The 14868-nt window shown below is 51.2% G+C and overlaps 2 protein-coding genes across 3 annotated transcripts; one reads left to right on the top strand and one right to left on the bottom strand.

Moving 5' to 3' along the window:
- On the top strand, positions 1–574 carry LOC132476404 (interferon lambda-1-like). The gene is given in 3 exon segments (XM_060078352.1): positions 1–187; positions 190–420; positions 423–574. Coding segments are annotated over 3 exon segments (570 nt in total).
- A 2787-nt stretch (positions 575–3361) lies between these two features.
- On the bottom strand, positions 3362–14178 carry SPATA2 (spermatogenesis associated 2). Of its 2 annotated transcripts, XM_060078932.1 has the most exons (4): positions 14050–14178; positions 13731–13859; positions 7666–8113; positions 3362–6703 (listed from the first exon to the last, which is right to left on the bottom strand). In XM_060078932.1, the coding sequence occupies exons 3-4, from the start codon at positions 7999–8001 to the stop codon at positions 5477–5479; spliced, it is 1563 nt and encodes a 520-aa protein (XP_059934915.1). In that variant the 5' UTR covers positions 8002–8113; positions 13731–13859; positions 14050–14178; the 3' UTR covers positions 3362–5476. The 2 variants fall into 2 exon arrangements, with proteins under 2 accessions (XP_059934915.1, XP_059934914.1); XM_060078931.1 differs by lacking the exon at positions 13731–13859.
- Positions 14179–14868: the final 690 nt, after the last annotated feature.

Below are 14868 nucleotides of genomic sequence, written 5' to 3'. Positions count from 1 at the left end.
ATGGCTGCAGCTTGGGTCCTGGTGTTGGTGACTGTGATGCTGGACTTGGCCAGAGCAGGCCCTGTCCCCACATCCAAGCCCACCACAACCGGGAAGGGCTGCCACATGGGCCGGTTCCAATCTCTGTTGCCAAGGGAGCTGGAGGGCTTCAAGAAAGCCAAGGAGGCCTTAGAAGAGTCGTTCTCGCTGAAAACTGGAGCTGCAGCTCTCACCGCTTCCCCAGGGCCCAGGACCTGAGGCAGCCGCAGATGTGGGAGCGCCCTGTGGCCTTGGAGGCGGAGTTAGACCTGACGCTGAAGGTCCTGGGTGCTGTGGCAGACTCGTCCTCAGGGGTCATCCTGGACCAGCCGTTGCACACGCTGCATCACATCCACTCCGAGCCTCAGGCTTGCATCCTGGCTCGGCCCACAGCAGAATCCCAGCCCCGGGCCGCCTCCACCACTGGCTGTGCCGGCTCCAGGAGGCCACAGAGGAGGAGTCCCAAGGCTGTCTCGAGGCCTCTGTCACATTCAACCTCTTCCGCCTCCTCCTAAGGGACCTGAGAATTGTTGCCAGTGGAGACCTGCATATCTGAAAACCTGGACCCAGACCTTACTTATGCACTAAGCCCCAACCAGGCCTTAAGTTATTTCCTCTCATCCTTTATTTATGGAGCTGCAGAAGAAATGTTTATTTTTCTACTTTGTACAACATGTTCAAACAAACAGTAAGAAACTGGAAAAAAAAAAGAAGAGCCAGCTGCCAATTTTCAGGAGGTTGAGAGAACAGAGGAACATGATAAACAACAGCAGGGGCTGCAATCAGCAAAATTTAGACTCTGGCAAACTAAAGGACAAACAATCCGATTTCTTCAACAAATACATTTCAAGGGAAAAAAAGAGAAAGAGGAAAATGTCCTTCTATAGGGACAGCCTTTAGGATAAATGTGATTTAAAGATTTATCCATTTCAACAACGTGAGACCTTATTTGGGCCCCAACGCAAACACACAGTTTTTAAAGTATGCACTTATAAGAGACTGGACCTGTGAACAGTGACTGGATATTTGTTACAATTAAGAAACTGTTATAAAAATTTAGATGTGATCATGGTATTGTTTTAAAAGTCCTTGTCTTTTAGATACAGGTACTGAAATGTTCACAAGTGAAACAGATGTCTGGAATTTGCTTCTAAGAAACTTAGGAGTGGGGGAAGTGGATGGACAGGTACAGAAAAAAGTCAGATTGGCCAGAAGTTGTGAACCGTTGAACTGTTGAAGTCCTGCGTTCGATGTACCTGAGGCATCATTAGAGTAGTCTCACTTCTTTTGTAAATAAAAAGCTTTCTAAAATGAGCAAATGGAAAAAATGTGGTTTAAGCAAGATAGAAGTTTACTTCTCGCATATAAAACTCTGAAGGTAGGTGGGGCAGGCCAGGTATGATGGTGGCTTCCTAAGCATCAGGGACCCAGCCTCCTCCAGCTACTCACTGCACCCCCCTTCACTTGGCCTCTGCCTCAGAGTCTCACATGGCTGCTCCATTCCAGCCAGAGCAGCCAGGGTGGGAAGAACAAGCTTCTTTCTTTGAAGGACTTGTCTCAGAAGCCACACACAGTATCTTTCCATCCTAGGGACCAGACATAACCGTATGACCATGCCCAGCTGCAGGAGAGGCTGGGAAAGGCAGTCTTTATTCTGGATGGCTAGATGTCTAAAATTCAAGGCTTCTATTACCAAGGGAGAAAGGGTGAGCAGAGATTGGGGTCCAATTGGCAATGTCGTGTGGGGTACAGAGCTGGCAGCAAGGCTAATGTTAATGTTGTACAACTGGTGGGCCTGAGGATGTTTAAATGTGCTTGTCATTTACATATACAAATTAAGCAATCTGCTCAGCATCTCTGCTCCGCTCTAGATACAGGAGTGAGTGTCTGGATTCCTTTGCTCTCCCAGGCTGGGTGTTCATCTCTAGGAAGCTGCTGTTCCTGGTAGCCAGGATGGCAGTGCCATTTCCTATGCTGTCACTAAAACCAAACCCAGCACCTGGGCCTTGGTCTGGTCCAAGGCCTGGATATTTGCTCGGCCAGTGAATGAGATGGAGAAAACCGTTCAGTTTCTTCCCGGACAGCCGAGTGGCTTCGTGGGGTCCAACCCTGCAGAGTGGTCAGCATGGTGGCAAAGACACCCCACCAGTGCATAAAGACAGGATGTCCCAAACCACAGCTGCTCTTATACCACTCTTAAGATTTTTGCAATACATTTTGCTTTTAAGTCAACCTTCATTATTTATTTATTATTTATTTTTATTGAAGTAGAGTTGATTTACAATGTTATGTCATATTAGTTTCATTTTTAAAAACACCTTAAATTGATTTTTAAAGTAATCCCCAATCATTGGAAAAGTAGTATGGCCTGCCCTAAATAGAAGGTAACTGAAAACCTAAGATTCTGCCAGAGGTTCTCAGCCTGACTCCTGCTTTCTCTTTGTTAAAGACAAACTCGCATTACAGTGACCAGGATCCTCCTTAGGGCATTTAAACGGATCAAAAAAATTTTAAACGGGATTAATTTTTTTCACAACGCCCTTCAATGTTATTTAATTCCTGTCAGTCACCACCAACAATCACTTCTCCTGGAGTCTGCAATCTCACTCCTAGGAAACATGGCTGAACTCTGAACACCTTGGTTTCCCCACTGGTTAGATGGGGATCAGAACAGGATTTATGTTATCTTCTAGGAGGATTGAGACAATTATATGAGATGACGAACGTAAAGTCTCAGCGTATAAAATGCCTGGCTCACAGTATAAGTACTCAAATGCTGGCTGTTATTATTTGTCAGTTTCATGGAGGAAAAAATGTGAGTCCTGTCACTAAAGAACTAAACATGGCTTGAGCAAAAAAAACAAAAACAAACAAAAAAACACCAAAAAAACCAAGCAACCGGACCTCCCTGGTGGCGCTGTGGTTAAGAATCCACCTGCCTGGTTAAGAATGCAGGGGACACGGGTTCAAGCCTTGGTCCGGGAAGATCCCACACGCCACGGAGCAGCTAGGCCCGTGTGCCACAACTACTGAGCCTGCGCTCTAGAGCCCATGCTCTGCAACAAAAAAAGCCACCGCAACAAGAAGCCTGCGCACTGCAGCGAAGAGTAGCCCTCACTCACCACAACTAAAGAAAGCCCACGCACAGCAACGAAGACCCAACACAGCCATAAATAAATAAATAAATAAATAAATAAATAAATAAATTTTTCTTGAAGTTAAATTTAAAAAAAAAAAAAAAAAAACCCAAGCAACCCAAACTTCAAAGCAGCAGGGAGGAGGGACATAAAACCCCAAACACTTCATTTAACAATGGAAGACACTTTATTTTATTTATCTTTTTAAATCATCTCTCAACATTTCAACTCTTGGTAGAAATCAAATGCAAAACATCTGCTTTTTTAAATTAGCGTGTATTTATCTCAGTCACAGCAACCTCATACAATAAGATACACAACGAGGAGGAGCATGGTCATAGCATTTCCTATTCCAGTCCACGAACACAGTATTTCCGTGATGATACACACACTGGCCTTTCTCTTCCAGGACAAGTTAGTTATTCCTATTTTTGTCTGCTGTGTAAGTTACGTGGCATCACGGTTGGTTAAAAGAGTTACTGTAGTGCTAGAGCAGTCTGGAAATGGAAAACTAGAAAACTCAGGACTGGGACAGGCACAGACACTTCTGAAACGTGAAAAGGAAGAACATCAGAGATGAATGCCCCAGAATGGGTGGGTCTTAGTAATAAAGTTGGTTGAAATTCAGCTTTATATACACATTGAATATCTACACGTGATCTACTAGATATATAGAAAAAGAGCCATAGATTTTGAAAACCTTAAAATCACACAACTAAGTTGGAAGAACATCAGCAAATTCACAGTGGCCTCAGGATTCAGCCAGATTTAAATTTGCTCAAGAGCTGAATACCTCCTTCTATCAGAATACCCACTGCATGTAAATTCCTACAACATTCTGTACATCACAAACACTTATGGCTAAAGTATACTGTTAGTTCACAAGGAAGCAGTTTTATTTTCAAATTCTTGCCCCACTCCTGCTCTGCACCCCAAAAGGAAATCCGGGGTCAGCAATTCACATGAGGAGTTTAAGAGGCCTTCGGGTTTAGAAGCGCTGAGGCTCAGCTAAGAATCTCAGGACACATCTGTCTGATGGGCGCACGCCGGCTCCTGCCCACTTTTAGTGCAAAAAGGTCACAAATGTTGCAGAGGAATCCTGGAAACAGGTGAAGAGAAGAGGACTGAGATAGAGGGGTGGTGGGAATCCCAAACGATTTTCCTTCTGAATTGAGACTCAAGAAGTTTGGAGTGCAAGGTTCACGCTCAGCAAGCGGCAAAGACCAGGCTGGAGATCCACAGGGTGAGGTTCCTGAATTGTCACTAGGTTGTCACAGTCTGCAGGCGCACAGACCTCTCGGCCCGGACTAACCCCCCTAAGTGCACACTGGAGGTAGGTGTTAGAAATTTATTGTAGGGAAGACAGTGGCTCTCCACCAACTCAGGGGACATCATCTCTGTTCCTCCTCTGCCCCTACAATCTCCACTCTACCCTCGGGCTGTGGCGAGTGGAGGATACAAGATGGAAGGGCATGAGCCCCTCCCTTGGAAGACTAAAGAACCCGGGGCATTTTTATAAATAGCTACATCGTTAATGTTTTAACCACTTTGAAACACACAGCAAGTTGAATATTTATTTAAAAATAAATCTCAAAATATCTATTTACAGTAGAGTAAGAGAGGCATGTGCAAACAACAGGAAGCGGGGAAAAGTCAGTCCCAGTGTGGAAGGTCCACCCTTCAGAGCGCTAGAGCCAACTTCACAAACCCCAAGGCTGAACTGAGCTGTGAAGGCAACAGGATGACATTATGCGAATCCTGGACTCGGGTCACCTTCGATACGTGGAGAGGCAGGGAAGTTGGGTGGGGGGGCTGCCGCCGGGGATCCTCGTGTTTGGGAAAGGGTGGTGGAGGGATGAGCCAGTGGATGAGGCCCGGTGTGGCAGGAGGGCTCATTTCACAAGCCAACAGGCCTCTAGCTCACCACTCCAGGTGGGCGTTTGGAGGGGACCTGGAGGGTCCTTCCCAGTCCAAGTTGGCTTTGCCATGGGAGCAGTCGGCATGGCAAGAGTCCCAGAGACAGAAAAATCCTCTTTGAGAGACAAAAACAAAAGAATGGACCAGGGAGTGATTAGCAAAAATGAATCTGAATGCAAGTGCCACCCGTCTCTCTTGCCAGGTGGCAAAGCAACCATCAGATGACATATCTGAGTCGATACGGGAACTCCCAGGTGGGGAAGCCGGACACACGATCCACACCCCCCAACCACGTGGTCAAGCGCAGGCCTCTGCTTCTGAGATCAACGCGTTAACATTTCTTCCCCATGAAACCAGAAAGGTCAGCGGTGTAGCCCTTGTAGCAGGGAGGCGCAAGGTCGAGTCTATCTGTACACGAGATGGGAGAACGGGGCGGACTTGTAGTTCAGCTGGTTGTTGGGCATGAACTTGTGCAGCTCACTCTTTTTGCAGCAGGGGTCGTAATGGTAGGTGCTGAGGCAGGCGTCACAGGAGGCTTTCGAACACTGGGTGCAGGTGTTGGCGGCCCCCGGGCGGTCACAGAAGCCACAGCGGGAGGTGGCTGCAGGGGAGGGCTTCGATTTCGAGTGGAGGTGCGGCGGCCGGTCGAGGCCCTGCGTCTGGCCTGCGTACTTCTCCCGCAGAGATGACCCGTGGGCCAGGCTGTCGTGGGCGGAGGCCTTGCTGGGGAAGCCGCCGGGCTTGGAGGCCGGGGAGCAGGCGAGCAGGCTGTCGCAGCGCTGGCAGAGGGAGGAGCTGCAGGACAGACCGCAGTTTTGGCACTTGGAGAGGGCGGACTCTTTGGCGGGGGGCGAGCGCTTGTGGTAGATGGGGTGGGCGTCACTTCGGACCAGCCAGACATCTGGCCGCAGGGCATCCTGCCTCCGGTACGTGGCCCTGGGCTCCGAGTCTGTGTACAGATCCACATCCTCCTGAGCGGAGAAGTACGTGCCACGCAGCAAGCCAAGGCCATTGTTGGGGGAGGAGGATGGCAGGTCATCCGGGCTGCCGTGGGGGGAGCTGGACATGGTCAGGAGCGAGGGCGACGGGCGGATGATCTCGTCCTTGAGGTCGTCCCCCACGTCCGCTGCCACAGGCTCCTTCCGCAGGCTCAACGAGGTCTTCAGGGGCGGCTTCCGGCTCTCCCAGTAATTGTCATAGGTGTCCACCGACCTTGAGGGCTTGGTCACACGGGGCTTGTAGTAGTCCTTGGCTGCCCGCTCGCTGGCCGACTTCTGGAGCACCACGCGGGCCATGGAGGTCGTCAGGTGCTCCCGGCCCTCGGCCCGCCGCCGTAGGGCATCTGAGCAGCCTCGCACGTCCTCCGCGCTGCTCTTGCGCTCGCTCACCACGTCCAGCTCAGAGTAGCCTTTGTCCTTGACTTGGGAGTGGATTTCCAGCATCTGTTCACACTCCACCTTGGCCAGAAAGAGTTCAAAGGAGACCATCTTCACTTGGAGGGTCTCTACCAGCTCTTTGAGCTTGTACGCAGTCCCCAGCTCGGGCACGTAGCCCATGTAATTCAGGATGGCTCGGATGTCCTCTTCCAGTAATGTGGACTTGACGTAATAAACAAAGGGGCCCGTGTAGGTCTAGGGGAAGGAAGGGGGTAGAAAAAGAGAGGCGGGTTTTTCTCTCTGAGGCACACAACGAACGGCGCCTCCGTCAGAGCGCATCCCATCAAGTCTGAACCGGAACACGCAGGGAGAGGAAGGGGGCGTGATCTCCACGGCAGCGTCTCACCGCGGAAGGCAGAGGCTAATGCCGCCCAACAGCTCCGCGCACGGGTCTGAGGGAAGTGACACAGCGCTCCTTTCTTCAGCGGAGGGAACAAAGCCACTAGCTTTCTACATGGGGTGCAGTGGCTCTGCTTGAGGAAGAGCAGGGCAAACACGGATGAAGAAAGGGGATCGGATTAGAGGCACAACACCCACGAGCAATGAGAATATTCCTTCCTGGCATTTCTGCAAAGGTTTGAAGCGTATGTTAGGCTGAGCCTGACTTGGTGGAAACTCTCCTGGGCCGTCACTGCCTTCGGAATGATTCAGAATTCTGCCTCGAGTTCATCCTCCTCCCTGCTCTCTGCTTTCCTCCGCTTGCACGGACACCTGCAGCAGCCTCCTAACGGCCTCCCCGGCCGACTCCTGCCCCTCTACAATCTCTCTCCCGTACAGCAACCAGGAGGATTCTTTTCCAATGTAAACCTGATCCCGGCACTGCCTGCTTCCCCAGCCCCCTTAGAATAAACTCCAGCCCTCTGCCCTGGGCTCCAAGGCCCTGCACGACCGGGTACTGCCCACCTTTCCAACCTCAGTTTCCGATGTGAGCTGCCAGGGGTGGGGAGCCCGTTAAGAGATGACACCAGGCAGAGGGGCCAGGTGGGCAGCCACGGGGGCAGTTCTGGTTGTTATCTCAAAGGCAGTGGGGAACCCGGGGGGCCCCGCGAGCAGAGGAAGGATGTTGATTAGATGGGCACAAACCCTCTCCGGATGCACTGGAAGGGGCGAGAAGGGAGAAGGGAGACCAGTGTGGAGAGCCCGTCCCCAGACCTTACCTTGATGCTTCTGAATTCCTTCTTCCACGGGTAGAGGAAAAGGTTGACACCCACCGTTTCGAGCACACTGAAGGCACAGTGCAGAGCCCGCAGACTGGAGGAGCTCAGGGAGCGCAGGGAGCTCTCCACCACCTCATAGAACTGGATCAGCCGGAATCGATAAAAGGGATCCACCTTGTGCAGGCTGAGCAGGGTCGAGGCTGCCACCCGCAGGGACTCATCACTGCCAGGCCGCTGCTTGCTGGGGGTGGGGTCCACTTTGCCTTCATGGAACTGCACGTACTTCCGAAATAAGTCATCCTTGTATTTTGCATCCATTGAACTGGGCTTCCCCATCCGATCCGACCCAGGGACGGGGGCTACCTTATCTCCTCCATGGCTTCTGAGTCAGAGGCAGGGACATCGCTAAAAGCACTGGCATGTCGCCTGCCTGGACCAGCAGAGTGTTCTGCAAGAGGAAGAATAAGCAGCACGTCACTCCTTGAAATGGTCCGCGTCCCAGCCTGTAGCTGCTGAGGCCGAACAAAACACAGAGCTGTCCTGAGCTACACCGGGCACCACCAGCCCCTGGCCCTTTCCGCTCATTCAACACATTTAGTGAAGAGGTACACCATGTTGTCGTGGAAACAAGACAGATAAGGTCCTTGACTTTGCTGAGCTCACAAATGAAAAATATGATTGGGGCACCTAACCTGGTTTCAAGGGGATGGGGGATGGTTAAAAAGCCCCTGAGAAAGCGACGGTTAGACCCAAAGGATGAGGCGTCAGCAGGGAGGAAGGCCCTGAGCTAAACACTATCAGCACTTACTACATGCCACGTGCTTACATGGACTAACTCATTCCGTCTTCTTAAACAACTCTAGGAGATAGGCCCTGTTGTTATCCCCATTTTACAAATGTGGAAACTGAGACATGGAGACATCAAGAAACTTGCCCAAAGTTACAGGACTATTGAGAAGCAGAGCTGAGATCAGAGCCCAGGCAGGCTGGCTCCCAAGTCCGTCCCCTTAACCACCACACCCCGCTTTCCTGAGGCGGGAAGGAGCCTGGCATGTGAACACAAAGAAGGCTAGTGTGGCTGAAGCAGAGAGAGGAGGGGAGTCACAGGAGATGAAGCTGCCGGCATAAGCAGGATCCTGACCCCAAGGTCTCAAAGAGCTGTACATTTTATTCAAAGAGCCAAGTGAAGCCCTTGAACAGTTCAAAGCAAGGGGGAGAGGGACACGATCATATGTGCAATTTTTTTTAAAAAGACCCCTTTGGCTGCTGAGTCCTGGAGAGTGCCTTTAGCCGTCTTTGGTTTTTTTGTTTGTCTGTTTTTTTGGGCCGCGCCACATGTGGGATCTTAATTCCCAGACCAGGGATCGAACCCATGCCCCCTGCAGTGGAAGCGTGGAATCCTAACCATGGACCGCCAGGGAATTCCATATCCGACTTTCACAGTCCGCTGTTGGGAGAGGAAAGGACATTCTGAGCTGGGACACACAGGATTTATACACTCTTGCTGTCTCCTTGGCCACTTGTTAGTAGAACAGGTACAGATCCATCAGTATTCCTGGTGTAACGATGCTGGGAGCAAATCTGGATTCATGGAGGGACCTGCCAGGCCAGGTGAGGCAACACAGCATCGGGGTTACAAACAGATTGCAAAGCTGGACTGCCTGGGTGTGAACCCTGGATCTGCTTTTCTAGGTTACTTGGGCTAACTACTCAACCTGGGCCTCAGTTTTCTCATCTGAAAAAGGGGGTTAATAATAGCACTTACCGTCCAAAGTTAGTGGAAGGATTATATGCAATCAGTACAGAAAGCTCTTCAGAATGCCAGTTCAAAGTAAGCCCTTGATACACACAAGCAGACACTTCTGGTGTCTGAAGGTGCTACAAGGATGCTTGTAAGATCAGAGTGATGCAAAAATCTCCGACTGGGGGGTGGACATGCATTTTTACACTTGCCTGTCCTACCTTTCCTGACCACAAGCTCATGGGTGCAGGGATTGCGACCAAATGACTCAGTAAGGGTCACAGTGCCAGAGCAGGTTACGTGCTTCATAAACACCTGCTGCCTGAGTGAAGGGTGGGGTCCTGCTGGCTGTGGGAAATGATGAGGGACCAAGAAGCCGTAGTGGGATGGGACGGACCTGTGGAGTCCTTTAGCAGATCTGAGTTCAGCTCAGAAGTTCTAAGGGCCTACGAGCCTGGCAACTATCAGGAAGTCAATAAAATCACCCATGTCTCAATGAGCCACTCCTCTGGCTTCTCCACAGTTTTGGGGAGACACCCAGGGGTCTTAACTGTGGGGTGAGGGGTAAGACATGCAGGAGAATTAGGGACACAGAGAGGTCACCTTCTCCCACCCACTGCCCTGCCAAGGAAGCCCAAGGCTTCAGGAACAAATAGAACAAATAGGCCTGAGGAGCACACAAGGCAAACAAATCCATGTGGGATCAAATTTTACCTCCTGACCAACGTCTCTGTGGTCCTCAGAGCAGTCCTTCCCTTCCCTCTTAAGGTCCCACAAGGACCCTTCTGTCTGCTCCTCAAACACATCAAGCCCATTTCTACCTCAAGACCCTTTTTTTTTTAAAGGCCAGGTAACCCTTTTTTTTTTTTTTAATTCATTTATTTTTGGCTGCATTGGGTCTTCGTTGTTGGGTCTTCGTTGCTGCGCGTGAGCTTCCTCTAGTTGCAGCGAGCGGGGGCTACTCTTCATTGCGTTGTGCGGTTTTCTCATCGCGGTGGCTTCTCTTGTTGCAGAGCTCAGGCTCTAGGCGCATGGGCTTCAGTAGTTGTGGCACGCGGGCTCAGAAGTTGTGGCTCGCGGGCTCTAGAGCGCAGGCTCAGTAGTTGTGGAGCACGGGCTTAGTTGCTCTGCGGCATGTGGGATCTTCCCAGACCAGGGCTCGAACCCGTGTCCCCTGCATTGGCAAGTGGATTCTCAACCACTGCACCACCAGGGAAATCCCTACCTCAGGACCTCTGCACATGTTGTTCCTTCTGCATGTTCTTCCTTTGATTCTTCCTGTCGCTGGCTCACTCATCATTCAGGTCTCAGCTCAAATGTCATCTCTCCGAGGCTCTCCCTGACAACCTCAGCTCAGTAAATCCCACTTGCCCTGGCCCTCATTATTGCGTTACCCTGGGGTAATCACCATTTGAAATTACCAACTTTATTCATTTACTAGCTTCCTCTCTTTGTCTCCCGCCAATACCCAGTAAGCTCCACAAAGGCAAGGACAGTGTCTGTTTTGTTCACCATGATGCCTAACACAGCTCCTGGCACACAGTAGGTGTTTGATAAAACAGGCGAAATGATGCTTTAGCTTCTCATTTAGCTCTCCCCAGAATTCTGGGAGACCAGCGGGAGCGAGAAGAAACCGAGGCTCCATGACATGACGTGCTCTCTATAGCTCAGTGTTAGGAAAAGGTGGATCCCAGATTCCACTGGCCTTATGACTTGAAACCTGTGTACCTCCCACCACCCCATGATTCCTGAGCTCAACAAGTATGCAGCACCTACCCTATGCCGGGCCCTAGGCTGGGTGCAGTGGGGGGAATGTGGCGTGTGTAGGGGACAGCAGGGAACAGAAGTTGAGAAGATAAAGCTCTGCCCTGAATTCTACTTGAAAGGGCTTACTGCCCAGTATCAAAGCATGTATGTTCTCTTAAAAAATAAAATTGTATTACAACCTGAGAGAAGACATCACTGTCCTTGCTAAAAAAAAACCCATATACATATACCATTTTTTATTTATCCAAAAGAAGCTTTCATCCAGCCTCTGGCCCCAGGGACGGTTTTTTAGTACACCTGAGAACAATTTAAACAGAGGGACATCAAGTCTCCAAAACACTGCTGTGATTTTTCTCCAAGGAAGTCAGCCTTCAGCCAATAGAGACTGATTTTTTTTTTTTAAACAAAGTCAGCCTCGCTCAAGCTCAGCATCTGCTGCTCTGTAATCACACCACAGTCCACACCCTTGTTTATGGCTGGCAGATAAACAAGGAAAAGGGATCCAAATAGCCCAGTTGGTATTCAAAGTCCCAAAGTCAAGGATAGGAAACCCATCTAAGAAAAATCTTGAACCAACCTAGGTAGGTGAGGAAACAGGTTAAAGAAAATGAATGGTAAAAGATAATTAAGGCAAGGAGAGAATGAAACTAACAATTATTGAAGTCCTACTATGTGCTAAGCATTGGGCTTTCCACTTTAACTGCATCACCCAGTTTAATCCTCACAAGTCTAAGAGGAAGAAAACCAAGGCTCAGCCATTAAACAACCTGCCCAACACCGCTTGAATGGGTCAGAGCTGGAATCTGAACTTGGGTTGACCCGCCCTGCAGCCTGTGCTTTTTCTCATTTATCTCACTCATTTATTGTTATCGTTAGTACCATTCACCAAGGGATTAGTATATAAGGGCCCTTTGCTAAGTGCTCCGTGAAAATCAATGAAATCCACACGACAACCCCAGGGTTAAAAAAAGAAAAAACTGAGGCTCAGAGGGGCCAAGCCGCTTGCCCTAAGTCACAAGGCTAGGAAGAAGTGGCACTGAGATCTGAACCTAGGTCTGAGGCCAAAACCCTGACTCAAGCTCTGAGCTGTGCTGCTCTTAGGCAAAGCTGTCCTGCTGCTGGACAGCTCTTCTTGAAAGGGCTCAACTAAGTCAGAACGCACTATGGCAGGGCCAGCAGAGTTGAGTTCTAAAAATTCCTGTATTAGCAAAATTCACATCTTCTCACATAGAATGGGGCTGGAAGAGCCACAAATCTATTTATGACGTAAGCTCAAGGGCCAAGAGGAGAGGCGACCAGAGCCGGGCCAGTGGTAGAGCAGCTGACATCATCCCTCCTGAATTCATTCCTGAGAATACAGGCTGCATTGTAGCTGGTGTCTCTTCTGAGCATAGAGCCAGCAATTTATTCCTAGCACTCTGCAAAAACAACAAAAAACACACTCTCTGCAAAAACAGCGTGGTTACAGGAGACCAAGACAGCCCGGTGACAGAAGCCGTTAATTTCTCCAAGCAACCCAAGGATTGGAAAGCCAAGACGTGCCAGTGTGGCGGAAAGAAAAAAAAAATGGCACCGTGAACGTCCCTAACAGAATCAGACGGGTGCCCAGAGCCAACAGGCCTGGTCAGCACTTCCTGCACCCATAATCTGGGCCCCCTTTGAAAAGCAAAGCAATGAAGAGAGAGAGATTGCAGTCAGGGAGGTGGTGGCTTTTTAATTACTGTTTTTTAAACATCTCAAAGGAAAGCTATATCTGTTTAAAACCTCACTAAACGGAATTGAAATGATTCTGGATGGCAAAGCATGAGCTTGGCTTTACCTCAGCTGGCCCATTCAAGCAGAAACATTCCCCAAGCAGCATTTGAAGGCGCCCCCTCCCTGCACAGACAGAAGCTATTTTGGGCCCGGCATCGCCCCAGTCCACAGGTTTATGTATCCCTGGTCTAGCTTCAAGCGGCTCAGAGTTTCCCTGGCCTCCAAACAGCAGCAAGGGGAGCGCAGAACAACCCCCTCCACCTCCGCACCCCACTTCTCTGCATTCATCCCCAGCCCGCGGCCCCTGAGACACATCCTAGGCAACCTTCCACTGGCTGTGAAGCGCCAAAGGGTACCCACACCCCAACCCAGTTCCAGAGAGATTCAGAGAGAGGGTTTCCAAACCTCTGAAAATAACCTCAGCGATGCTGAAATTGGGCTTCCCCAGTGGCAGCTGCGACTCGCAGAGGGACTCTGAAGCAAGGAGGTCCCCCTCCCTGCAGGGGACAGAAGCTGGCGACTGCTATTCCCAGCTTGATAATTCCAACAACCTCTGAGTGCGACATCAGTTGTGAAAAACACCCTGGTCCCAAACTCGGGCCCTCCCCACAGGTCCGTGAATGAATTAACAGCAGCTATCATTTATTGGACGCCTGCTGTATGCCAGAGACTGTGCTTCGCATGCATCTCACTTCATCCCCACCACGGCCCTAGTAGGCAGGTTCACTCCCCATTTAACTGACCAGGCAACTGAGGCTCAGAGACGAAGTGACTTGCCCAAGGTCACACCGTGAGTACAAACCCCAATATGCCGCCAGAGCGTGAGCTGGGGACCACTGCGCGGTAACTGCCTCACGGTGGAATCGGGGTGTTCTCCTGCCGTGTTAGTCGCTGTAGAGGGGGTGTTCCTCCTGAGCTGCCCTGAGCCACCCTAGGGGAGTGGGGATCCTGAGAATTAAATGGGCCCCCGGAGCGCCGAAAAGACGGGCCCGCCCGTCGCCCCCGCAGGCCGCAAAGGGACCCCGCTCCCGGGCCGGCAGAGCCCCGCCGAACCGGGCCCCCCCGCCTCCGCCGGGGAAAGCCCCAGAGGCCTTTTCCGCCCGCGGCCGCCCCGCACTCACCCCGGCACTGCCGCCGAGGACGCCCCGGTCGAGGGGAGCAAGAAGGAGCCGCGGCCGCCGCCGGAGCCAGGCCCGGCTGGGCTCTCGCAGCTCCGGCCGGCTGCAGGGGACAGACACCAGTAGCCCGGGGCCGCGGCGACCCGGAAACACTCAACCAGGAAGTGACGTCTCTCGGAGGCGGGTCCAAAGGGAGGCCCGGCCGCGGCTACGCCCTGGGCTGGGGTGAAGCCGTTGCTCGCCGGCGGCGGAGGAAGAAGCGGGAGGCAGAAGAGTGAGCAGAGAGACCGCGGAGTCCCGCTTTGGGGCCTAAAGGCCCACTGCCACTGCTGGGACTGGGACCCGGAAATAAACGGGCCGGAAGTGACGCACGCCCTCGGTCACAGGATGGCGGCTGGCCGGGTTGTCATGGGAACCGGTCTGTAGTCTGGAGATGGTAGCTCGGAGCTGCGATCTCAGACTGAGCGACCCGCGGCCTCCTCCTCCCCTTGTCGAGATGATCTGCGAGCTGAGCTCCCGACTGCGCCTGACCAGAAGCTGACAATTGGATCCCTCACCCCCATTTTACAGGTGGAAATACCAGAGGCTTAAAAAGAGCAAGTGAGGTGCCCAGTATCACGTGAGCCTGAATGCAGACTTGAGAGGACTGTTGATGTTACAGGCTGTGTTTAGTGAGGGTTCCAGCTTTGCCTTTGCCACTTACCAGCTGCATGACCTTAGGCTAGTTACTTAACTTCTCTGAGCCTCAGCTTTTTCACCCGTAAAATGCAATAATATACCTCCTCCTGAGATTCATGTGAGAATGAAGTGAGTATGGAAACA

Source organism: Mesoplodon densirostris, chromosome 16, assembly GCF_025265405.1.
Source record: "Mesoplodon densirostris isolate mMesDen1 chromosome 16, mMesDen1 primary haplotype, whole genome shotgun sequence".
Classification (NCBI taxonomy): domain Eukaryota; kingdom Metazoa; phylum Chordata; class Mammalia; order Artiodactyla; family Ziphiidae; genus Mesoplodon; species Mesoplodon densirostris.
Note: the sequence above shows the minus strand (reverse complement) of the source record. Positions and strands in the feature narration are given on the sequence as shown.

What these genes read in the sequence shown, in the direction of transcription:
- SPATA2 (XM_060078932.1), bottom strand. Translation starts at nt 8,001, where the DNA reads ATGGGGAAGCCCAGTTCAATGGATGCAAAATACAAGGATGACTTATTT. An exon ending in AGGAATTCAGAAGCATCAAG is followed by an intron (nt 6,704 to 7,665) that starts GTAAGGTCTGGG and finishes TCCTTCCCCTAG; the next exon opens with ACCTACACGGGCCCCTTTGT.